The sequence below is a fragment of the Cervus canadensis genome, chromosome 2, assembly GCF_019320065.1.
Source record: "Cervus canadensis isolate Bull #8, Minnesota chromosome 2, ASM1932006v1, whole genome shotgun sequence".
NCBI classification, from domain to species: Eukaryota; Metazoa; Chordata; class Mammalia; order Artiodactyla; family Cervidae; genus Cervus; species Cervus canadensis.
The window spans coordinates 66,955,242-66,982,807 of NC_057387.1; the positions used below are offsets into that span (position 1 = coordinate 66,955,242).

General features: G+C 36.8%; 1 protein-coding gene across 1 annotated transcript in view; it reads left to right on the forward strand.

The window, feature by feature from the left end:
- Nucleotides 1–27,566, forward strand: part of LRRIQ3 (leucine rich repeats and IQ motif containing 3) — a 198,129-nt gene that overhangs the window by 61,702 nt on the left and 108,861 nt on the right. The window contains exon 7 of the mRNA XM_043460967.1: nt 15,092–15,245. Within this exon, the coding sequence (XP_043316902.1) occupies nt 15,092–15,245 (154 nt within the window). The remainder of the gene's footprint in view (nt 1–15,091; nt 15,246–27,566) is intronic.

The following is a 27,566-nucleotide window of genomic DNA, read 5'->3' on the forward strand; positions in this document are numbered from 1 at the left end:
ACTCTTTCACTCTCATCAAGAGGATCTTTAGTTCCTCTTTGCTTTCTGCCACAGGATGGTGTCATCTGCGTATATGAGATTATTGATATTTTTCCCTGCAATCTTGATTCCAGCTTGTGATTTATGCAGCCTTGCATTTCACATGATGTACTCTGCCTATAATTTAAAGAAGCAGGATGACAATACACAGCCTTGACATACTCCTTTCTTAAAGTAGTTGTGGTTTTTCCTTTGTTGAAATTTGCCTTTGATATTGGAATACATTCTTGAATAAATGTGGTTATGTTATACATCATTTGAATGCACAATTCTTGCTTTATGTTTTTTTGCTAATGACTTATTACTTGCTGTTTATTTTATGTGTACTTCAGACTATGGAAACTATGTTAGACAAAAAGAAAACGAGCAGTTTTCTTATTTGAGTTCAAAATGGGGCATAAAGACGCAGAGACAACTCACAATGTCTATAACGTGTTTTGGCCCTGGAACTGATAACGAACATACAGTGCAGTGTTGTTTCAAGAAGTTTTGCAAAGGAGACCAGAGCCTTGATGAATAGGAGCATAGTGGTCGGCCATTGTAGATTGACAGTGACCAATTGAGAGTAATCACTGAAGCTGATCCTTTTACAACTACATGAGAAATTGCTGAAGAACTCACAGTTGACCATTCTTTAGTCATTTGGCATTTGAAGCAAACTGAAAAAGTGAAAAAGCTCAATAAGTGGGTGCCGTAGGAACTGACCTAAAAATTTAAAAAAATCTTGTTTGGAAATGTTGTCTTCTCTTATTCTTTGCAACAACAATGAAGCATTTCTCAATCAAATTGTGATGTGGGACAAAAAGTGGATTTTACATGACAACTGACTACCTCTTCTTCAAGCATCTTGACAACATTTTCCAGGGAAAGTGCTTCCACAGTTAGTAAGATGGAGAGAATGCTTTGAAGAGTTTGTTGAATCCAAAAGCCCAGATTTTTATGCTACAGGAATAAACAAACATTTCTTGTTGGCAGAAAGGTATTGATTGTAATGGTTCCTATTTTGATTAATAAAGAGATATGTTTGAGCCTACTTACAACAATTTGAAATTCATAGCCCAAAGCCACAATTAAGTTTGCAACAACCTAATAGATTTTAACGGACCTTCTTGTTATATATCTAACACCTACTCCACCCATCAACCATTGTGAAGAGTAGGATAAATCAGACACTCAGATACAAGGGTTGGACCTGATCATTCTGAGCAGAAGAAAATTTTGTCTACAGGGATTGTCTACAGGGATTGGTAGATTTACACTGCCTAGTCCATACTAGTTCCATGCTCATGGGAATTAATTCAGGTTTAATCCAAATTAGCATGAGGTACAAACTTTTTATTTTATTTTTGGTTATCAGGTATCATTGGAGAAGGAAATAGCAACCCACTCCAGTATTGCCTAGAGAATCCCATGGACAGAGGAGCCTGGTGGGCTGCTGTCTATGGGATCACACAGTGTCAGACACGACTGAAGCTACTTAGCAGCAGCAGCAGGTATCATCTATTCTCTGCCTCCTGGATGATTATTATGCTATTTTTCCCCAGTGTAAGACACACCTGCTTGGGGAAGAATTGACACATGGCAGAAGGGTGAGTCAAGTCAACTTGAGAGAAATGGGACTGGGTTCCAAACAAACCAAGCCTGGAACCTTACCCTTGGGTTTTTCAGTTTTGCGAGTCAACAACTTCTCATATGGGCTTCCCAGGTGGCTCAGTGGTACCAAAGAATCCACCTGTCAATGCAGGAGATGCCAGAGACACAAGTTTCATACCTGGGACAGGAAGATTCCCTGGAGAAGAAAGTGGCAATTCAATGGTTTGAGTATATATACACAAACTCTTTGTGACCCTGTGGACTGTAGCCCGCCAGGCTCCTCTGTCTATGGGGATTCTCCAGGTAAGAATACTGCAGTGGGTTGCCATTTCCTTCTCCAGGGGATCTTCCTGAACCAGGAATTGAACCTGGGTTTCCTGCATTGTGGGTGGATTCATTACTACTGAGAAATAATTGTGGATGGATTCATTACACCTGGGAAGCATGTGTGTGTGTGTGTGTGTGTATACACACATGTATCTATATTCTGATATATATATACACACACATATATATATATATACATATACATATATATGTATATATATGCAGTTGTTTTTAGTTCTCCCCAGAATTTTTGAATATATATTTCAGAAACATATATTTCTGAACAAAATTTCAGAATGTGATATAGATCAGGGGTCTGCAAAATACAGGCTATAGGCAAAATCTGGTATGGCCTGTAAGCCAAAAAGAAGTTGTTTTTTTTTTTACTTTTTTTTTTTAAAGAGTTATGAATAAAAGTGAAGATTCCAGAAAAACATCTACTTCTGCTTCATTGACTATGTTATAGCCTTTGATTGTGTGGATTACAACAAACTGTGGAAAATTATTCAAGAGATGGGAACACCAGACCACCTTACCTCCCTCCTGAGAAATCTGTATGCAAGTCAAGAAGCAAGAGTTAGAACCAGACATGGAACAATGGACTGGTTCCAAATTGGGAAAGGAGTACATCAAGGCTGTATATTGTCACCTAGCTTATTTAACTTCTCTGCAGAATACATCATGTGAAATTCTGGATTGGATGAAGCACAAGCTGGAATCAAGATTGCTGGGAGAAATATCAATGACTGCAGATATGCAGATGACACCAGAAAACAAAGAGGAACTAAAGAGCCACTTGATGAAACTGAAAGAGAAGAGTGAAAAAGTTGACTTAAAACTGAACATTCAAAAACTAAGATCATGGCATCACTTCATGGCAAATAGATGGGGAAACAATGGAAGTAGTGACAGACTTTATTTTCTTGGGCTCCAACATTACTGTAGATGGTGATTGCAGCCATGAAATTAAAAAGAAGCTTGCTCCTTGGGAAGAAAAGTTATCACAAACCTAGAGAGCATATCAACAAACAGAGACATTACTTTTCCAACAAAGGTCCATCTAGTCAAAGCTTTGGTTTTTCCAGTAGTCATGTATGGATGTGAGGGTTGGACCATAAAACAAGCTGAGTGCTGGAGAATTGATTCTTTTTAACTGCGGTGTTGGAGAAGACTCTTAAGAGTGCCTAGGACTGCAAGGAGATCAAACAAGTCAATCCTAAAGTAAATCAGTCCTAAATATTCATTGGAAGGACTGATTCTGAAGCTGAAGCTCCAATACTTTGGCCACCTGATGCGAAGAACTGACTCACTGGAAAAGACCCTGATGCTGGGGAAAATTGGAGGCAGGAGAAGAAGGGAACGGCAAAGGATGAGATGGCATCACCAACTCAATGGGCATCAGTTTGAGCAAGCTCCAGGAGTTGGTAATGGACAGGGAATCCTGATGTGCTGCAGTCCATGGGGTCACAAAGAGTCAGAGACAACTGAGTGAATGAATTGAACTGAACTGAGGTGCCTGGAGGGCTATGTCCATGGGGTCGCAAAGAGTTGGACATGACTGAAATCAACAGGGAAGCCTCTCTGAAATAGATAGTAAAAGCCTACAGGTCACAAATACAAATCTGACTGTAAGAGTAGCTTAAGTTTAAGTGCCATGTTCCTCAGGTGATTTTTTTTGAGTTACATTTTTTTATTTTTTATTTTTTAATTTTTTTAAATTTTTTTATTAGTTGGAGGCTAATTGCTTCACAACATTTCAGTGGGTTTTGTCATACATTGATATGAATCTGCCATAGATTTACACGTATTCCCCATCCCAATCCCCCCTCCCACCTCGAGTTACATATTTTTAAAGGATGCTTGTTTCTCCATTGTTCACACACGCTTGTTAGTAGAGTCAGAACTATACACATGGAAGTGACAAATTGATTCAAGGGATTAGATCTGATAGATAGAGTTCCTGAAGAACTGTGGATGGAAGTTTGTAACATCATATAGGAGGCAGTGATAAAACAATCCCCAATTTAAGTCTGAATTTTGCAATAAAAGAGTTCATGATCTGAGCTACAGTCAGCTCCCGGTCTTGTTTTTACTGACTGTATAGAGCTTCTCCATCTTTGAATGCAAAGAATATAATCAATCTGATTTCAGTGTTGACCATCTGGTGATATTGATGTGTATAAATCATTTCTTGTGTTGTTGGAAGAGTGTGTTTGCTATGACCAGTGTGTTCTCTTTGGAAACCTCTGTTAGGCATTCCCCTGCTTCATTCTGTACTCCAAGGCCAAACTTGCCAGTTACTCCAGGTATTTCTTGACTTCCTACTTTTGCATTCCAATACCCTATAATGAAAAGGATATCATTTTTGGGTGTTAGTTCTAGAAGGTCTTGTAGGTCTTTTAGAACTGTTCAACTTTCAACTTCAGCTCCTTCAGCATTACTGATTTATACAAAGGGGATTCTTCCATGAGAGCTTGAATCATCAGGGCATGCACCAAGCTCACACTGTCTTATTACATCTCTTGAATCTGCTGATTGATGTGCTAGGGCAGTGTGTTAAACACAACAAGTCTCATTACCATTAAGCATTTCTTTGGGGTGGACCTGGCATGGATTAACTTTGCTTTTGGAAAGTCAGAGAATACTTTCAGTAGGAGATCATGCCTATACTGAAACTGTAATAATTTCAGAGGAATAAGTGAATTTCCTTATTTCACTTAGTAGAACAACTAAGAACTGGAGAATAAATATTTTTAATAGAGTAGAATGAGAATGCTTTTGAGGAGAAAGTAATCATTCTTAGTTTACTCTATCTAAAATTAAATGGTAAAACTACTTTTGAGATTATATATTGCCTGTCTTTGATAATGAAAACAGTAATGGACTAGGCAAATCTTTCACAAAGCAAGAAAATGTGCCCAGAATTTTCCAAAATAATTTACTGTTGTTTATTTAAGACAAGAAATGACTGAGGAAAATTTTTCTGAGCTCAAGGATATATCAATAGAAAACTCTGAAACTGAAAAGCAAAATAAGACTGAAAATACCCACAACAGATTATATAAGAACTGTGAGACAACTACAAAGGGTATAACACACACAGTAAGAATTCCAGAAGGAGAAGAAGGAATGAAAAAAGAAAAAAAGAAGTAATATTTCAAACAATAAGAATGGAAAATTTTTGCCCAATTATTGTCAGACACCAAATTGTGATCCCAGAACATCAGAGGACACCAAGCAAGATAAACACTAAAAACCTCCCCTTAAGTATGTCATATTCAAACACAGAAAAATCAAAAGAAAGAAAAAAAATCCATAAAAAAGTCAGACAATAAATATACCTTAATATAGAGATACAAAGATAAGAATTAAAACTGACTTTTCCTAGGAAATCCTGCTATAAAGAAGAGGGGGGAGTGAAAAATTCAAAGTACCAGCAACAAAAAAACAACCTAGGAAAACATTCAACCTAGAATTTTAGTCATTGAAGACTTATCCTTAATAAGTAAAGGAAAATAAAAAACTTTCTCAGAGAAACAACTGGGAGAGGGTTTTCCCTGGTGGTCCAGTGGCTAAGACTTCATGATCCCAATGCAGAGGGCTGTGGTTCAATCCTTGGTCAGGAAACTGGATCCCACATGGTGGCACAACTAAGATCTGGTACAACCAAATAAATAAACATTTAAAAAAGAATAAATAAATAAAAAACAACTGGGAGAATTTGTTGCCGGTACAGTTGAATGGCAAGAAATGTTAAGAGAAGTTTTTAAGAGAGAAATAAATGATTTAGATCAGAAACAAATCTACATAGAAAAAGAAGAACTTTTGGAAAGGAATAAGTGAAAGTAAACTTTAAAAAATTGAGAAATCATTGACTTGCAATATTATATAGGTTTCAGGTATAAAAACAGTGATTCACAGTTTTTAAAAGTTATACTTCATTAATAGTTAGCATAACGTATAGATTTACTGAGCATGGCCCCACCCATCAGAGAAGACCCAGATTCCCCCACAGACAGTCTGTCACATCAGGACACTTTTTCAAGCTTCTTATCGTATCCATCAGAGGGCAGACAGAATGGAAATCACAAAACAGAAAACTAACCAAATTGATCACTTGAATCACAGACTTATCTAATTCAATGAAACTTTGAGCCATGCCATGTAGGGCCATCCAAGGTGGATGGGGCATGGTGAAGAGTTCTGACAAGATGTGGTCCACTGGAGAAGAGAATGACAAACCACTTCAGTATTCTTGCCTTGAGAACCCCATGAACAGTATGAGAAGGCAAAAAGATAGGACACTGAAAGATGAACTCCCCAGGTTGGTAGGTGCCCAAGATGCTACTGGAGAAGAGTGGAGAAAAAAACTTCAGAAAGTATGAAGAGGCTGAGCCAAAGCAAAAATAACACCCAGTTGTGGGTGTGACTAGTGATAGAAGTAAAGTCCAATGCTATAAAGAACAGCATTGCATAGGAACCTGGAATGTTAGGTCCACGAATCAAAGTAAATTACAAGTGGTCAAGCAGGAGATCTCAAGGGTGAACATTGACATTTTAACTAAACTGGACTGGAATGGGTGAATTTGACTCAGATGATCATTGTATCTACTACTGTGCGCAAGAATCCCTTAGAAGAAATGGAGTAGCCCTCCTATTCAACAAAAGAGTCCAAAATGCAGTACTTAGATGCAGCCTCAAAAACGACAGAATGATCTCTGTTCATTTCCAGGAAACCATTCAATATCACAGTAATCCAAGTCTATGCCGCAACCAGTAATGCTGAAGAAGCTGAAGTTGAATGGTTCTAAAAGACCTACAAGACCTTCTAGAACTAACACCCAAAAATGATATTCTTTTCATTATAGGGTACTGGAATGCAAAAGTAGGAAGTCAAGAAATACCTGGAGTAACTGGCAAGTTTGGCCTTGGAGTACAGAATGAAGCAGGGGAATGCCTAACAGAGGTTTCCAAAGAGAACACACTGGTCATAGCAAACACACTCTTCCAACAACACAAGAAATGATTTATACACATCAATATCACCAGATGGTCAACACTGAAATCAGATTGATTATATTCTTTGCATTCAAAGATGGAGAAGCTCTATACAGTCAGTAAAAACAAGACCGGGAGCTGACTGTAGCTCAGATCATGAACTCTTTTATTGCAAAATTCAGACTTAAATTGGAGAAAGTAGGGAAAACCACTAGACCATTCAGGTATGACCTAAATCAAATTCCTTGCAATTATACAATGGAAGTGACAAATTGATTCAAGGAATTAGATCTGATAGATAGAGTTCCTGAAGAACTGTGGATGGAGGTTTGTAACATTGTATAGGAGGCAGTGATAAAATAATCCCCAAGAAGAAGAAATGTGTAAAGGAAAAATGGTTGCCTGAGGAGGCCTTACAAATAGCTGAAAAAAGAAGAGAAGTGAAAGGCAAAGGAGAAAAGAAAGATATATCCATCTAAATGCAGAGTTCCAAAGAATAGGAAGGAGAGATAAGAAAGCCTTCTTAAGTGATCAATGCAAAGAAATAGAGAAAAACAATCGAATGGAAAAGATCAGAGATCTCTTCAAGAAAATTAGAGATACCAAGGGAATATTTCATGCAAAGATGGGCACAGTAAAGGATAGAGATGGTATGGACCTAACAGAAGCAGAAGGTATGAAGAAGAGCTAGCAGGAATACACAGAACTATAGAAAAAAGACCTTCATGACCCAGATAATCATGATGTTGTGATCACTCATCTAGAGCCAGATATCCTTGTGTGAGAAGTAAAGTGGGCCTTAGGAAGCATCACTATGAACAAAGCTAGTGCAGGTGATGGAATTCCAGCTGAGCTATTTAAAATTCTGAAAGATGATGCTGTGAAAGTGGTGCTCCCTATATGCCAGCAAATTTGGAAAACTCAGTAGTGGCCACAGGACTGGAAACAGTCATTTTTTCATTCCAATCCAAAAGAAAGGCAATGCCAAAGAATGTTAAAACTACTGCACCATTGCTGTCTTCTCCCAGACTAGCAAAGTACTGCTCAAAATTCTCCAAGCTAGGCTTCAACAGTACATGAACCGAGAATCTGCAGATGTTCAAGCTGGATTTAGAAAAGGCAGAGGAGCCAGAGAACAAATTGCCAACATCTGTTGGATCAGAGAAAAAGCAAGAGAATTCCAGGGAAAAAGCCTACTTCTACTTTATTGACTATGCTAAAGCCTTTGACTGTGTGGATCACAGAAAACTGTGGAAAATTCTTCAGTAGATGGGAATACCAGACCACTTTACCTGCATCCTGAGAAATGTGTATGCAGGTCAAGAAGCAACAGTTAGAACTGGGCATGGAACACCAGACTGGTTCCAAATTGGGAAAGCAGTACATCAAGGCTGTATATTAAATACTATAAGCAACTATATGCCAACAAAATGGACAACCAAGAAGAAATGTGCAAATTCTTGGAAAGGTACAACCTCCCAAGACTGAATCAGAAATAAATAGAAAATATGAATAGACCACTTACAAATGAGAAACAAATGAATCGATTATTTTAGTGGGAAAATCAACTCTGGTTATTAGAAGTAGATCTAGCAGGCAAAAAATCAGATAGAACATAGTTGACCTCTACATCATCAATCAACAGAATAAAAAGGACACTTATGCAACACAGCAACAGAATCCAGATTCATCTCAAGCTTACATGGAACATTCACCCAAATAGACCACATTCTGGGCCATGAAACACAACTTTAAAAGGATGGAAAACACAGTGTGTGCTCTCAGAGACAGTGGAATGAAGCAAGACGTCAGAAACAGAAATTTAGCTGGAAAATTCCAATTTGCTTGGAGACTAAAAACTTCTAGCACTTCCAAATAAAACATGGGTTAAAGAAGAACTCTCAAGAGAAATTTTAAAACACTTTGGGCTAAATGAAAATTAAATCAAGACTGATAAAAATTTGTGGGATGCAGATAAAGTAGTGCTTAGAGGAACATATATAGGACTAAATGCATGTATTAGAAAGGAATAAATGTCTAAAAGCAGTCATGTAAGCTTCAACTTTAGGCAATTAGGAAAGGAGAACAAATTAAGGTACACAGAAACATAATAATTAGAGCAGAAATCAATGAAATAAAAAAATAGCATACTCTTGCCTTATGATCCTTGCCATACACTTCTTGGTATTTACCCAAAGCAGTTGTAAATGTATGCCTACACAAGAACCTATCCATGATTGTTTATAGCAATTTTACTTGTAATGGCAAAACTTTGGAAGCAACCAAAACATCCTTTAGTAGGTGAATGGGTGAATAAATAATATGATGGATCCAGATGATAGAATCATGTTAGTGACAAAAAATGAGCTATGAAACCATGAATGGGATGGAGGAAATTTAAATGTATATTACCAACTGAAAGAATTGAAAAGGCTACATACTTTGTGATTCAAACCACCTGACATTTTGGAAAATGCAAGACTCTTATGATAATACAAAAATCAGTGATTGCCACAGGGAGAGAACAGAGGATTTCTAGGGCAGTGAAATACTCAATATCATATATTATGATGATTACTTGTCATTGTACATCTGTGCAAATCCACACAATGTACACCACTGACATTCAACACTGATATAAACTATGGTCTTTGAATGGTAGTAATGTATCAATGTATATTCATCAATTGTAATGTACCGTTCTAGTTGGGGATGTTAATCATGAGGGAGGCTATGCATGTGTGGGAGCAAAGGATATATAAGAATTCTCTCTACCTTCATCTCAGTTTTTCTATGAACATATTACTGATCTAAAATGTAAAATCCATTAAAAAAATTTTAAATTAACACAAAAATTAGCACACAGTGGGTGTCACCAAAGATTTTAGTTTAAGGGATTACATGAATAGCAGCCAAACCTTACGCAGTCCTCCCCTCTACTCTGCTTTTTCCTTCTCTTGCTTCCTTTCTTGGCAAGTTGAAGTTAACTTCTACATTTTTAATAGCAATCACAATTCCATACTTGTTAAGATCTTACATGTCTATTTCTATACTTTAATCAAAGTTGCTGATTATATGAAATCTGCAGTAGCAAATAATATGCAGACTATTGTGTCTTGTTGAGTTTTGTTGTTGTTTAATTAAAATGTTAAAAATCAAATATGAATGAAGAGGAGTTTTAAATAAAGGATAGTTTTTAATTTTTGACCACTTTTTCTAAAATTATCCCAGATGTGTAGGTTATTACATCGGTTACAGGTTACCTTTGTGCTGATAGTTGTGAAGAGGTTCCTGGCCTGTAAGGTAATTGTGAAGACCTTTCTGGCCCATAAGAGCTGAAAACCAAAGAAACTATAGATGAAAGAAAGTCATAAATTTATAGCATTTTAGAAATACTTGAGACTTTTTTTTAACAATAATTGGAAAACAATACACTCAATTTAGTACTTGAAACTAAGATAAATAAGGATCCAGGGTAAAATCTGGAAAACAAGACTAAAATTTTCCTGTTGTAATTGTTTATGGTTTGAGTTTCAGTATGAAAATGAACTGAAATGCCCCCCGCCACCCCGCTTTTAGCATTCACTTCTCCTGAAGAGAAGAAACAATAAATAGGTTGAGAGAATTTTTTATTCACAATGAAGAAAAATGAAAACTAAGAAAGGCTTCCCAACGTGCCTCTTAGAAAATGACTAGAATAACCAAAGTAAAAGCAAAAATTATGAGTGGTGAGTGAAGATCAATAGAACTCATTAGTGCCCAAAATAAGGAAGAGTGCCAAACAACCAAAAATCCTGAGGAATTTTTGCCATTTCTGATGCCTGTGGAGTTCTTTATTTTTGTAATTGCTGGTAAGCTACCCACCAGAGTGCCAGAAAGCTGTTCTGCAAAGTTCAGTTCAGTTCAGTTGCTCAGTGCAAAGTGTCCAACTCTGAAACCCCATGAATTGCAGCACGCCAGGCCTCCCTGTCCATCACCAACTCCTGGAGTTTACTCAAACTCATGTCCATTGAGTCGGTGATGCCATCCAGCCATCTCATCCTCTGTCGTCCCCTTTTCCTCCTGCCCCCAATCCCTCCCAGCATCAGGGTCTTTTCCAATGAGGTCACTTGAGCTGGCCAAAGTATGGGAGTTTCAGCTTCAGAATCAGTCCTTCCAATAAACACCCAGGACTGAACTCCTTTAGGATGGGTTGGTTGGATCTCCTTGCATTCCAAGGGACTCTCGAGTCTTCTCCAACACCATAGTTCAAAAGCATCAATTCTTCGGTGCTCAGCTTTCTTCACAAAATTACCTACTGGTATACTAGTGAATCTCTTTGGGGTGAGAAGTGACCTGACCTAGAAATTGAGAGACCTGGTAGGCCCATTCTTTTTCTCTTGGCCCTTGAGTGAGTTAAACTTCCTCTGAGACTCAATATATAGGGACAGTAATGTTTGTGAGGGCAGATTGAGACAATACCTGTTAGGTGCTCAGAATTGATTGGCACATAGGCTGTGCTTTCCAGATGTTAGTTATTAGAAGTATTCTAATTCCATAGTTTGTTACTATTTTGTATCTAAATCACTATCTTTCTGATAATGGAATTGGCAAGGGAGTTGGATCCTCTAATTTTAAAAAATAATCTTTCCTATTGCTTCTAAGGTAATCTTGCTAAAGCAAATGATTTCACACTGGAAACCTCTGTATTACAAAGGATTTTCCATTCCTTTTATAAAAAAAGAATCTGTCACTTTCTGGCATGCTAGCAAAACTTCCCCTGGAATCATAAAAATATATTGAAAAATGTTCCCCCCATTATTTTCTGGAAGAGTGGAAGTTTGTGAAGGATTTTATTTTATCCTTAAATGTTTGGTAGAATTCACCAGTGAAGTCATCTTGGCCTGGGCTTTCCTTTATGAGAATATGTTAAATTATTAATTCAGTGAGGGTTTTTGTTTTTGTTTTTTTGCTTGTTAAAAGTCTGTTTAGGTTTCTTACTTCTTATTAAGTTAGTTTTGGAAATTTGTATCTTTGGGGGAATTTTTCCATTTCATCCAAAACATCTACTTGTTTGACCCAGTGCTGTTCCTATGTGCTTGGTGTGGGCCAGGACCCAAGGTCTGGCTGTGGAGGTCTGGCCTGGGCAGGGACCTGGGTGGCTTCAAGGCACTGCTTTTGTGAGCACCAGGAGTGGCTGCCCCTGGTGGCTCGGTTGCGGCTTTGGGTCTAAGCTTTTGTCCTTTGTTGCTCAGCCACGGTGTGGCGGTGTATCACGTCCCTGACCCCAGTGCGGAGGTGCGTCATGAGTGACTACTCTTCTTAGGTTGGTATGCAGGCCAGGGTGGTTGTGGGAAACCAGCCAACCACCCTGCAGTCTTCTCTCTCTCTGCCCTGTGTCGGGATCAAGTGAGCCTGTGCATGCTTCTCACAAGCAGGCTTCCCACAGCCCTGCTGTTAGTCCCACTAGCCCTGGAGCCAGCAAAGTGGGCTCATCTTCCCAGTGTCGGACTCCAAGGCTGGGTGCTCTGTGTGTGATTTGAACAGCTCTTTCCCCAAGGAGGGTCTCCACCTGTGTAATATCTTTTTTCCTCTGAGTCTCCCTCCCAGGGGCACAGCTCCTGACCTGATCCCATGTCTTCCCTTCCTACCTGCTTCTGTGTGAATTTTCTCACAGATTTGGTCATGCAGGAATATTTCTTCAAGTTATGATTACTTTTCTGGATTGTTCCACATGTAGATGTATTTTTGATGTGTTTTCATGGGGGGAGGTGAGTTCCATGTCCTCCTATTCCACCATCTTGATCTTCTCTGAACTTAAAGCCACTCTTCTGTCAAAACTCTGCAGTGACTATCCATTTCCCTGAACTTCTTCGCATTCTTCAAACATGTCAAATGTGTTGTGGTCTCCTTAAGCATACTTTTGCCTTTGTATTTCTTGTTTGCTTTACTCGAATGTTTTTCTAATATTCTTACTGTATCTTATGTCCTCTTAGCAATACTAAGTTCAGTGTATGTGAAAAGCAATTCACTTGTTATTTATTTTGTGTTCTATTTCTCTATTATCTAATTCTACTTATCAGAGAATGTCAGCTTCATGGTATTACAGACTTCTGTTTAGAGAGCACTTACTGGTCATTTTTAAGATACTAATTTTTTCTTGAAAATCCATTGTTTTCTTTTTCTTTTAGTAGTTAAGTAACTACTAGATATTTATTAACCAATTTTACTTACAGGTAAGTGTGTTCATCTGACTATATTTTTGTTAGATTTGTAAGTGAAAAGAATTAATGGCTGCAGTTGTTGCTTCAAATACTTAAATGGTAATTGGATCCCCTTTGTTTTTATGCCTCTCACTTCCCATGGACTGAAGTGCATTAGTCATGTGGGTCAATGACAGTGTCTTTGCACATGGCTTTCCTGGTGGTTCAGTGATGAATCTGCCTGCAATGCAGGAGACCTGGGTTTGATCCCTGGGTTGGGAAGATCTCTTGGAGAAGGGAATTGTCTACCCACTCTAGCATTCTTGCCTGGAGAATACAATGGACAGAGGAGCCTGATGGACTAGAGTCCATGGGATCGCAGAGTCGGACATGACTGAGCAACTAACACTTAGGTATGGTGAGGAAAGACGGAATTATTTTATGGAGCAGCACTGCTCAACCAGTGTAGACTGCATGCAAGCAAAGTAGACTTCTGTCTTAGTTGAATCATAGTAAGTTTTATTCTTTTAATTATTTCACCCTGATTTTTAGATCATCAGTGAAAATATTTAAGTGAAGGAATGCATTGATAGAGGCCACTTTAAAAATTTCAGAAATGGAAAAATTGCTTTCCTTGCTTAATTTTTTTTTTGCTGTTTAATAGTAATGGTAGCAGTAAGCTTCCTACCTGTTTCATCATTTTAGTTCAAATGATTTTGCACTTTTATCACATATAATGAATATTACTGGTTTTTGGTGATCTGTCTATATGATATTGAAGTAGCTTACTTTGATATCCTCTCTTAAAAATTTTTGAATAATGATTGGTTACTGAATTTTATCTAGTGCCTTTCTGCCTCCATTTATATATTTTTACATTTTCTCTCTATTATTTATGTAATGAGCTTTGTAATACTTAATCATAGTGTTCTCATTATTCTTTGCTTACATTGCTGGATTCTTTTTACTCATGTTTAGAATTTTTGCATCTGTTCTCAAAGATTAGATTGGATATGATTTTCTTCTTATTGCCTCATTGGACTGAGCAGGGCTTTGAGTACCATGTTGAATAGGTTGGGTGAGAGATGTTATCCCTTGTTATTGATCTTATAGAGCTAATGTTTAGTATTTTATTATTACAATATTAATTTGTTGATGTCATTTATCTAGTGATATTTTGAATACATTAAATTAAATAAAACATAATATAGTCATCTTTTTATCTGCAAGAGGTTGGTTTCAGGACCTGCTGCAAGTACCAGAATTTGCAGATGCTCTAGTCTTTTACCCTTGGTCCTGTATACCTGTGGTTTTTGCAGCGTGGTAGATTCAACCAACCAAGATAGTATGGTACTTTTTTTATTGCAAAATAATTCATGAATAATTGACTCATGTAGTTCATACTTGTGGTGTTCATGTGTCAACTGTATTGAAAATAATCTCATCTATTTCTTTTCACTGTTTTTTAGTGTAGCTAGTAGAAACTTTTAAGTCATTCTATGGCATACATTACATTCTTGTGAACAGTGTTGCTGTAGAGTAGTGTTCCTAGGTGGGAATAAGTTATTTCTTTTTTTTTTTTTTGAAATAAGTCATTTCTTAAATGGAGAAGGAAAGTAAGAAGAGCTCACATTGGTTATCTTATATCCCTATAGATAATTTAGTCATGTTCTCTCTAACATTATATTATAAAATGCATAGCCATGTGTAGTTTGATAATTGTTTGGGCATTCATATCACCAGAGATTTCTCAACACTCATTCATCCCTTGATGAATGTTGATGAGAAAGTCCTAGAGTGCCTAAATAGTTTTATATAGTAATAATATGAAAACAAGTATATTAAATTTACCACTATGTTTTCTAAAATGTAAGTGAACTCATAAGTAGTTTTCTTCCACATTTTTTGGCAAAAAGACTAAACAGCAGTTCCCCCTTCCTCCCTTAATTCAGCCACTTGTTTTTGTATAAAAAACATGAAAAACCCATTAGTGAATGTGAAAAAAGATGGATTTACAAGCACAAAGGATTTGATGATAAACTCTTTAAGGAACTCATTTTTCAGCCTGGAACTAATATAACAGAAAAGTTTGCACGTTGGAAACATGTAAGTACAATTATTTTATTATGTTTCTTTTTTATTGCTATTTTTATTTCTTTATTTTTTATTATGTTTATTTGAAATATTGTTAAGATACTATAATTATAGTTTATATTGTATTAATGATTTCTTTAATCTCTGTTAATATCTTCTATCTTGTTAATATTCTTGATATTTTTGTGATATGATAAAAGTCATATAGTATAAATATAATTTTTGTGGTATATTAATCAATCCAAAACTAATTTGTGCTTTGTATATATGTTTTCTCTTATTAATTATTGCAAGTAATTGTTAATAGTGATATAAAATCTCTTCTCAGTAGCTGAAAGCATAAAGAAATATTTAGTTTATTAAAGACTGATAATTATATATATAACAAAATATTCACTGAGTGATGTATGCTAAATTATATATTGCTTTAAGGACACAATAAAAATAGAAAGAAATTTGTATTTATTGAGTGCCTACTATGTACCAGGCACTGTGCTAGGTATTTTGCAAGTGGTAGGTAGTTTATTCTTCACAATACTGTTATATAGGTACTTTTACCTCTTTTTTTTATAAATAGGGAAACTAAAGCTCAGAGGGGTCAATTAACTTGCTAAAAGCCAGACAGATAAGTGACATTGCTGGGACTTAAACTCGGAGATCTTCTGACCTCAAAATTTGTGCCTTTTTTTATTTTTTAGAGTTTTGCTTTGAACACTAGGTAATTGTAAAAATGAAAACTTGGCATTATAGTATAATTAACTGAAATGAACTTTTTGTGAATTGTAAAGCACTGTTTGGTATGTAAACTCCTTCATATTTGCAATTGTACCTGAGTAGCCTAAGCTACAAATGTTTCTATTATATTAACATAATTAGAAGAAAATACAAAATGCTCAGACTGCAATTAGTATGATCTCAGTGTAATTGAGGACATGTGTTCTAGACACAGTAGATATAGTAACATCCTCAGTCCCTTAAATCCTGCTAAAGTTTTTCCATTGAATAAAAGGATAGGTTTTAAAAAGCAGATTATCCTATTCAAAACATTTTCCTCACTAACACTCAGTGCCAACTGTATTAATTTACTCCAGATGATAGTATGCACTGTAAAGATTATATGAAACATCTTTTGGCCCTCTGTAGAATATAAACTTACTATTTCAGCATGTGACATGCTTTTTATATGCTTTATATAGAGAAGACTTTCACTGATGTTGTATTCTGATATCCAAGTTGGATATGGATATGTTGTATACTGATAATAAATTTAGGTATGCCAATAGCTAACAACCATATGTAAATATATATGGTCCATATATACATACATTCATATATAATATGTTGTGTTATAGCAAACAACTATTACAGATACATAAATAGGAATAATGTATATTATAAAGGTTATGTTATTTAATACCTATGAAGATATGTAAAATATACAATTTTGGATCTTTGGAAGTATTTTGAATATTACAAATCTTTTGCTAAAATATATTAATTATATGGAGTTTTCTAAAGCTCCTTGATGTTAGTGATTCTATTAACCACATCCCTGATAATGTCATTTATTAAAAACTATTCTTTATAGTCTTACCCTTTTTTCACTGCTTCTAGCTACCATTCATGGACCATTATTCATAGAACATTATTGAAGTTATCTCAAAGCTCACTTTCTTTTTTAAATGTGTTTTCTGCTGGGCTGATCCTTCACGGCTGTTCAGGCTTTTCTCTAATTGTGGTAAGCCAGGCTACTCTTCCTAGCAGTGTGTGGGCTTCTCGTTGTGATGGCGTCTCTTGTTGGAGAGCATGGGCTCTGGAGTGTGTGGGCTTCTGTAGCTGTGTCCTGTGGAATCTCCCTGGGTCAGGAATCAAACCTGTGTCTCCTGCACTGACAGGCAGATTCTCCACCACAGAGCCACCAGGGCAGACCAAAGCTCACTTTCCTAAAGTAACTGAAGTAATTGTTCTCTGTAAGATTCATCTTTGAATCTATGCCTTTTATATAAAATTGCCACTCCATCTTCTGTTAGTTTCATTTTTAGTCTTTTCTTCAGCTCATTCTGTTGATATATTATTCTTTTATTATTTTTACTACTCACTTGTCTAGTCATTATTGACTTGGTTTGTTGGAAACTATAGTGAGAATAATTAATACCCTAGAGTGCCTAAGAGAACCTAGCATCCAGAAAACACTAAAGAAGTTAGGGAGTAGGGAAAGGGGAAGGCTTGAGAAAATATCAGCATTTTATAATGGAAGCTCATTAGAAAAATATACTGTAAGTAAAGTAATGGAAAGGGTTAATCAAGAATGGAATTCAGGTTTCAGTAATTAGATAAAGTAATCATTGTCTGAATCTGCTCCTGTTTTGAGATGAAATGTGCTTAGTCTCCTAACGGCTTAAAATTTCTGATATTTATGGTAACCCAAAATGGAAAGAGCCCAGTAGTGAGTTCAAGTCACATTCATTTAGGAAATGCTGTGTTTTAAAGCCAGAAGTCCCTATAAACACCCAGAGTTCATGGTGCAAGAATAAACTGTAAATGAGATGCAGAACCAAAAATCAGAAGCTATGATAAAACAATCTGAAAAAAAATGTATTTACATAGAAGAAATTGAGAATCTAAAACAATTGCTATGGACATTATTTGTCCCTGGCTTACAGATTTTCATCAGAGGGTAGTTTTTCTCCTGTTACTGAATAGACCAACATAAATATAGAATTTGGTGGTAATTAGATCAAGCTTCAGGGACATTTATATATTATTATGGAGAATTTTTTTGAAAATCTAGATATTATGATGAATTTTGCTGGGGCACCCAAAACTATTTGAAATCTGCTTTGGCACAGTCAATCCTTTTACTCAAAAGTTACCAAGGAGAGTATATCTATAGAAAGTAATAACAAACAAAGCAGTTCCTAACTGAGGCTTTGATCTAAAATTCAATTGCAATATTTTAGTAACCTGGGCTACACTATGAGATATTCTTTGTTACCTATGCTTTTTTATCTTGAATAGTTATTTTCTATATTGCAAACATGAATTTTAGAAGGGATATAGTATAAGAGAAAGTCACACTCATTCTAACCTAAAGGATAAAGATTTGGAGTCAGGGAAAGCAATTTGTCATGTATTTCTTTCAGACTAGCTTTGTTGTTGTTCAGTTGCTCAGTCATGTCCAACTCCTTGTGACTGGATGGACTGCAGCACAGCAGGCTTCCCGGTCCTTCACCACCTCCTGGAGCTTGCTCAAACTCATGTCCATTGAGTCGGTGATGGCGTCCATCCGTCACATCCTTTGTCATCCCCTTCCTCTCCTGCCTTCAGTCTTTCCCAGCATCAGGGTTTTTCCAGTGAGTCAGCTCTCCCCATCAGGTGGCCAAAGTATTGGAGCTTTAGCTTCAGCATCAGTCCTTCCAATGACTATTCAGGGTTGATTTCCTTTAGGATCGACTGGTTTGAGCTCCTTGCAGTCCAAAGGACTCTCAAGAGTCTTCTGTAATACAACATTTCAAAGTGTCAGTTCTTCAGAGCTCAGGCTTCTTTATGATCCAGTTCTCACATCCATACATGACTACTGGAAAGCCATAGCTTTGACTATTCAGATCTTTGTTGGCAAAGGAACATCACTGCTTTTTAATATGCAATCTAGGTTTTCATAGCTTTTCTTCCAAGGAACAAGCATCTTTTAATATTATGGCTACAGTCCCCATCCACAGTGATTTTTGAGCCCAAGAAAATAAAGTCACCATACCCATTGTTTCCCCATCTATTTGCCATGAAGTAGGATGGGAGCAGATGGGACCAGAAGATGGGACCAGATGCCTTTTCTTAGTTTTTTGAATGTTGAGTTTTAAGTCAGCTTTTTCACTCTCCTCTTTCACCTTCATCAAAAGGCTCTTTAGTTCCTTTTTGCATTGTGCCATAAGATGGTATCATCTGCATATCTGAGGTTGTTGACATTTCTCCCAGCAATCTTGATTCCAGCTTGTGCTTCATTCAGCCCGGCATTTTGCATGATGTACTCTGCATTTAAGTTAAATAAGCATGGTGAAAATATACAGCCTGGATGTATTCCTTTCCCAATTTGGAACCAATCTGTTTTTCCATGTTCAAGTCTAGCTGTTGCTTCTTGACCTGCATACAGGTTTTTTTCAGGAGATGGGTAAGGTAGTCTGGTATTCCCATCCTTTGAAGAAATTTCCACAGTTTGTTGTGATCCCCACAGTCAAAGGCTTTAGCATAGTCAATGAGCAGTAGTAGATTATTTTCTGGAATTCTCTTGCTTTTTCTGTGATCCAACAGATGTTGGCAATTTGATCTTTGGTTCCTCTGTCTTTTCTAAATCCAGCTTCTACATTGGGAAGTTCTCAATACACATACTGTTGAATCCTAGTTTGAAAGATTTTTGAGAATTACCTTGTAGCATGTGAAATGAGTGTAATCGTGTGGTAGTTTGAACATTCTTTAGCATTGCCATTCTTTAAAATTGGAATGAAAGCTGATCTTTTCTGGTCCTGTGGCTGAGTTTTCCAAATTTTTTTGGGCCTATTGACTGCAGCACTTTAACAGGATCTTTAGAATTTGAAATAGCACAACTGGAATTTCATCACCTTCACTAGCTTTGTTCATAATGGTGCTTCTAAGGCCCATTTGACTTCACACTCTAGAATGCTTGGCTCTAGATGAGTGATCACACCATCGTGGTTATCTGGGTGATGAAGATCTTTTTTCTGTAGTTCTTCTGTGTATTCTTTCCACCTCTTCTCAACATCTTCTGTTTCTGTTAGATGCATTTCTGTCCTTTATTGTGCCCATCTTTGCATGAAATGTTCCCTTGGTATCACTAATTTTCCTGAAGAGATCTCTAGAAGGGGAAGAGATCTTCCCTTTCTATTGTTTTCTCTATTTCTTTGCATTGTTCACCTAAGTCTTTCTCATCTGTCCTTGCTATTCTTTTGAACTCTGCATTCAGATGGGTATATATTTCCTTTTCTCCTTTGCCTTTTACTTCTCTTCTTTTTTTTTTCAGCTATGTTTAAGGCCCCCTCAGACAACCATTTTGCTTTTTTGAATTTCTTCTTCTTGGAGATGGTTTTGATCACTACCTCCTGTACAGTGTTATGAACTGTTTGGCCCATAGTTCTTCAGGCACTCTGTCTATCAGATCTAATCTCTTGAATCTATTTGTCACTTCCACTGCATTATTGTAAGGGATTTGATTTAGGCCATACCTGAATGGCCTAGTGGTTTTCCCTGCTTTCTTCAATTTAAGTCTGAATTTTGCAATAAGGAGTTCATGATCTGAGCCACCGTCAACTCTCACTCTTGTTTTTGCTGACTGGATAGAGCTTCTCCATCTTTGAGTACAAAGGATATAATCAGTTTGATTTAAGTATTGACCATCTGGTGATGTTCATGTATAGATTCTTCTCTTGTGTTGTTGGAAGAGGATGTTTGCTATGACCAGAGAATTCTCTTGGCAAAACTCTGTTAGCCTTTGCCCTGCTTCATCTTGTACTCAAAGGCCAAACTTGAGGCCTATTACTACAGGTATATCTTGACTTCCTACTTTTTCATCCCAATCTCCTGTGATGAAAAGGATATCTTTTGGGGGTGTTACTTCTAAGGTCTTGTAGGTCATCACAGAACCTTTCAACTTCAGGTTCTTTGGCATTAGTGGTTGGGGCATGTACTTGGATTACTGTGATGTTGAATGGTTTGCCTTGGAAATGAACCAAGATCATTCTGTCATTTTTGAGATTGCACCCAGATACTGCATTTTGGACTCTTTTGTTGACTTATGAATAGGGCTAGTCCATTTCTTCTAAGGGATTCTTGCCCACAGTAGGAGATATAATGGTCATCTGAATTAAATTCGCCCATTCCAGTCCATTTTAGTTCACTGATTGCTGAAATGTCAGTGTGCACTCTTGCCGTCTCCTGTTTGACCACTTCCAGTTTACCTTGATTCATAGGTTCCTATGCAGTATTGTTCTTTACAGCATTGGGCTTTACTTCCATCACAAGTCACATTCACAACTGGGCATTGTTTTTTCTTTGCCTCTGTCTCTTCATTCTTTCTGGAGCTATTTCTCCACTCTTCTCCAGTAGCATCTTGGGCACCTACCGACCTGGGGAGTTCATCTTTCAGTGTCATATATTTTTGCCTTTTCATACTGTTCATGGCTTTCCCAAGTCAAGAATACTGAAGTGGTTTGCCATTCCCTTCTCCAGTGGACCACATTTTGTCAGAACTCTCTACCATGACCCATCCATCTTGGGTGGCCCTACATGGTATGGCTCTTTGTTTCATTGAGTTAGACAAGATTGTGATCCATGTGATCAGTTTGATTAGTTTTCTGTGATTGTAGTTTTCATTCTATCTCTTCTCTGATTGATAAGGAAAGAGGCCTATAGAAGCTTCCTGATGGAAGGGATGGACTATGTGGAGAACTGGGTCTTACTTTGGTGGGCAAGGCCATGCTCAGTAAATCTTTAATTTTTTGCTGATGGGTGGGTTTGTTTTCACTCCCTGTAGTTTGGCCTGAGTGACCTACTTCAAAAGGACTTATACAGGCAAGTCTGACTCAGTCTCTTGTGGGGTGACTGCTCCTTTCTCCTAGGGCCTACTGTGCACAGGATTCTGTTTGTGCCTTCCAAGAGTCTGTTTCCTCAGTCCTTTGGAAGTTTTTTAATCAAAATCTCATTTGCCTACAAGTATAATTCCCCGGAGGTTCTCAGTTTCTTTGCCGGATAGCCAGGTTCAGAAATCTGTTGTGGGCCTACAACTTTCATAGCAGTGTGAGAACTTCTTTGGTATAATTGTTCTCCAGTTTGTGGGTCACCTGCTCGGCGACTCTATGGTGGGGCTAATGGCGACCTTCTCCAAGAGGACTTATGCCATACCCTGCGCCTTCTAGGACTGCTGCTACCTTGAGAACCCCCGTGGTCGGCCACTGCTGACCCGTGCCTCCACAAGAGACACTCAAATACTCAAAAGCAGGTCTGGCTTCGTCTCTTGTGGTGATCACTGCTCCTTTCCCTGAGTCTTGATTTGCACAATGTTTTGTTGCACCCTTCGAGCAGCTTAGTTGCTTCCTCTCCTGTTGCCCTCATAACCTCACATCTGAAGCTTCCTTAAGCTGGTTTAGTAATATGTTGTTCAGTAGGAAAGGAATCACCTAAGAGGTAAGAAAACGTGATGGCCTGGAACCTTTACTCTTAAAACCTCCTGGAAAGGAAGAACATTCTATGTGTTGTGGATCTCTATCTTCTTTGGCAGCCCAACTCCTAGAATCATATTCTAATTTTTTCTTAGGACTTCAGCAACAGTCTCCTGCCTTGAGGCATGGATATTGGAATTTCAAACCCTTTATCTTGACTCATCTTCTGGAGAGGGTGCATATATTCTCCCTAGTTATCAGCAAAACGAGGAAAAAGATCAATAGGGCAATCCAATCAGTTTCTCTGGAACAAATTTCTTACTTTGAACTACTTCTAACACAATGAATGTTCACATCTTGTTCTCCTTTGTGACATTATATAGTTCCTGGAAACATAATATAATATAGGAGTCATCTACACTAAGATTTGCTTTAGAACTGTTAATTTGTTTGAATTCTAAGATACTTTTATTGATTTTCCTTTGCTTCCAAAGGTTTATTATCATAACTAATACAGATGAAACTATTACATTTCATGTTGAATATTATTTCTGTAAAGTAAAATAGAGCAAATTATACTCAAATTTAATCCTCCTGTGAACCCTTTCCATTGATTACTGTTAAATACAACACATACATACACATACACACACACACCCCTGAGGTTGTTTAATGTAATTTTTAATAGGGTTCAAAAATATAAACTGACTTTTTAATTATATCACATATGCATTAAAAGTACATGAAAATCCCAACCATCAATATGTTAATTGTGAATATTTAAGAGGCAGAATGTTATTACTCCTTTCTTTCTGACAATTTTGTATATTCTTTTTTCTAATTGAAATCATGTTTTATTTATATAATAAGTACAAAGTTTTTGTATTATGTATAAAAACATTTTATCTCCATTTTTTATAATATAAGTATAGAAATACTGCTTTCAGGAACCTATATTTTGTGTTATATTCCACATTAACAATTCTCTTTTTTTAGTTAAACATTTTCTTTAGAGCATTTTTAGGTCCATAGCAAAATTAGTAAAAAGTAAGGAGAGTCTCTATGTACTGCCTGTCCCCGCATATGTACAGTATCCATTATCCACATCCCATACCACAGTGGTATATTTGTTACAATCAATGAACCTACATTGACACAACTCTATAATATTATAAGCCAAAAAATGCTGAAAGTACTTTTGACCTTTTCTTTGTTTAGTTTAACAGTAAATTATATTAAAAAGTATTGATAAGGTTGATCTTATATCAGATTTAGAAAATATGGAATGGGTCACTTTATTTTATTAAGTGGCTTGTTTAAAAACCTTATGGATAGATATTTGATTTTTTGAATCTCATTGTTTTGTGAAGAGACTTTCTTTACACTAGGAACTGACCTTTGTCATCATGAGCTTCTGGGATGTTTTACTAACTTATTTAAGTCTTAAGAAAAAAGCTTTGTAATAACTTCCTTACATCTTCTCTAAGAATTGCTCTTTGTTATTGCCTAATAGTAATTTTCAGGCCCCGTCAGCAAAACAGCTCATTTCAAATGGGTATTTTTTGAATACTTGGAATGCCCTTAGCACTATAGCAAATTCTAAGACCTTAAAAATTGCCATCAAGCAATTACTATCTGGAACTTTTGTGGGGGGCGGGGGTGAGAATAGGAGAAACTTACTGGGTAGAGACTGATGATGTAATATGTAATTGAAAGATGTATGCAGATTCAAAGCGAGTTTCATCAGTTGCCTGACTGACATCTAAAGGTCTGATCAGAGGAGTTGGAGTTGTGGGAAATAGTGGCTTTTAGGGTAAGATAGAAACATGAGATGTTTATCAGAAGAGTTTCTTAAAGGTAGACACTAGGGCTACCAGGAGTTAAGGACAGTTTAATTCACCCTTCTTTTGGGAAAATGATAACTTACAAGTGAAGCTATAGCTTACTGACTTAACACATGGGGACTAACTTTATCTTTTTTTTCTTTTTTCAGTGAAGTATTTATTTATTTTAATATATAGATTTATTGAAGTATAGTTGACCTACAATGTTTCAGGTGCACGGCAAGCTGATTCAGTTACACAAATACACATATATTGTTTTTGAAATAATTTTCCATCATAAGATGTTACAAGATATTGACTATAGTTCCCTATGCTATACAGTAAATCTTTGTTGCTTGTTGCATATCTATTTTTTAATTAGAAATCTAGCATTCTAGTCAAACTAAGTCAAACAAGTAGAATGAAAATGTCATAATATTTTAATCAGGCAAAAATTCATAAGTTTTCTAAAATATATATATTATACATATATATATATGTATATGAAAGTTCTACTACACTTGATAAAGACTTAAAAAAGAACATCAAAAAAAATGAGATGGAGAAATTTTAGAACATAAACTAAATGAAATGGGAGCGCTAAATATGAAATAGAAAAAGTGAAACAAACAAACTAGACAAAAGTGAAAGATCATCATATAGTCCAGTTGTTTTTAAACATGACTGCTCGTTAGAAACATATCTGGAACTCTAGAGAAAAAAAGCAAACCTTTTTTCTAAAGAAAAAAAAAACCTGAGCGTTTGTATTTTTCAAAAAATTTCAGTATAATTCTGATATGCATCTGGATTTTAAAAAGTGATTACAGGTTTTTCTGTTAGATCCTAGTTTTGGTGATATAGAGTTTTATTATTTTTCTGTTGACCCATCATGATACAATGGTATTCAGTGAGTAATAGTTACATAATCACATTAGTAAAAGATGTTTATCAGTTTTCACAATCAATAGCCAAACAAAAAAGATAATTACAATTACAAGCCATAATGGAAATATGGTTAACAATATAAAATAATTGCATACAATTTGGAAGGGGGTCAAGCAGAGTAATGTGGTAAGTGAAAGTGCATACATGCACATGTTTTCATCTACCCAGTCAGTCTATGGCTTTTGTTTGGTGCATTTAATCCATTTGCATTTCAGGTAATTATCGATATGTGTATGTATCCTTTTACTGTTTTCTTAATTGTTCTTGGTTTATTTTCTGCAGGTCTTTTCCTCCTCATGTGTTTCCTGCCCAGACGTGTTTAGTTCCTTTAGCGTTTGTTGTAAAGCTGATTTGGTGGTGCTGAATTCTCTTAATTTTGCTTAACTGGAAAGCTTTTTATTTCTCCATCAAATCTGAAGGAGAGTCTTGCTGGGTAGAGTATTTTTTGGTTGTAGGTTCTTCCCTTTTATCACGTTAAATATATCATGCCATTCCCTTCTGGCTTGTACAGTTTCTGCTGAGCAATCAGCTGATGGGAGTCCCCTTGTGTGTCGTCATTTTCCCCTTGTTGCTTTTAATATTTTATCTCTGTCTTTAATTTTTGTCAGTTTGATTACTATGTGTCTTAGTGTGTTCCTCCTTAGGCTTATCCTTCCTGGGATTCTTTGTGCTTCCTGGACTTGGTTGACTATTTCCTTTCCCATGTTAGGTAAATTTTCAGCTATTATCTCTTCAAATAATTTCTCAGGTCCTTTCTCACTCGTTTTTCCTTCTGGGACCCAAATGTTGAAGTGTTTAATGTTGTCCCAGAGGTCTCAGGCTGTCTTCATTTCTTTTCATTCTTTTTTCTATATTCTGTTCTGTGGCAATGATTTCCACTGTTCTGTCCTCTAGGTCAATTATCCATTCTTCTGCCTCAGTTATTCTGCTTTGGCTTCCTTCTCATATGTTTTTCATCTCTGTTTATTTGTTCTTTATTTCTTCTAGGTCCTTGGTAAAAATTTCTTCCATCTTCTCAATATTTGCCTCCATTCTTTAACTGTGATCCTGGATCATCTTCCCTATTCTGAATTCTTTTTCTGGAAGGTTGCCTGTCTCCACTTCATTTAGTTGTTTTTAAGGGGTTTTATGTTGTTCATTCATCTGACACATAACTTTCTACTTTTTCATCATGATTAACTTTCTGTAATATGGTTTTTGTTTTAGCTGCTGTGGGATTGTGCTTCTTCTTGCTTCTGTCTGCCCTCTGATACATGAGGCTAAAAGGTTCCTATGAGCTTCTGGATGGGAGGGACTTGCTCTGGTGGGCAGGGCCTTGTTCAGTAAAACTTATCAATTGATGGGTGGAGTTGCACTCTCTCCCTGGTAGTTGTTTGGCCTGAGGCAGGCCAGCCCTGGGGTTTAGGGTCTCCATGGTAGGGTGAGATGTTTCCCCATCTATTTGCCATGAAGTGATGGCACTGGATGCCATAATCTTAGTTTTCTGAATGTTGAGTTTTAAACCAGCTTTTTCACTCTCCTCTTTAATTTTCATCAAGAGGCTCTTTAGTTCTTCACTTTCTGTCATAAGGGAGGTGTCATCTTTGTATCTGAGGTTATTGATATTTCTCCTGACGATCTTGATTCCAGCCTGTGCTTCGTCCAGACCAGCATTTCCCATGATGTACTCTGCGTATAAGTTAAATAAGCAGGGTGACAATATACAGCCTTGACATACTCCTTTCCTAATTTGGAACCAGTCTGTAGTTCCATGTCTGGTTCTAACTGTTGCTTCTTGACCGCCATACAGATTTCTCAGGAGTCAGGTAATGTCGTCTGGTATTCCCACCTCTAAGAATTTTCCACAGTTTTTTGTGATCCACTCAGTCAAAGGATTTGACATAACCAATAAAGCAGAAGTAGTTGTTTTTCCAGAACTCTCTTGCTTTTTTGACAAACCAGCATATGTTTGGAATTTGATCTCTGGTTCCTCTGCCTTTTCTAAACCCAGCTTGAACGTCTGGAAGTTCATGGTTCATGTACTGTTGAAGCCTGGTTTGGAGAATTTTGAGCATTACTTTGCTAGCGTATGAGATGAGTACAATTGTGTGGTAGTTTGAACATTCTTTGGCATTGGCTTTCTTTGGAATTGGAATGAAAACTGACCATTTAAGGTCATGTTCCACTGCTGAGTTTTCCAAATTTGCTGGCATATTTAACAGAATCAATTTTGGGGATTTTAAATAGCTTAACTGGAATTCCATCACTTCCACTAGCTTTGTTCATAGTGATGCTTCCTAAGGTCAACTTGACTTCGCATTCCAGGATGTCTGGCTCTAGGTGAGTGATCACATCATCATGATTATCAGGGTCATGAAGATCTTTTTTGTATAGTTCTTCTGTGTATTCTTGCCACCTCC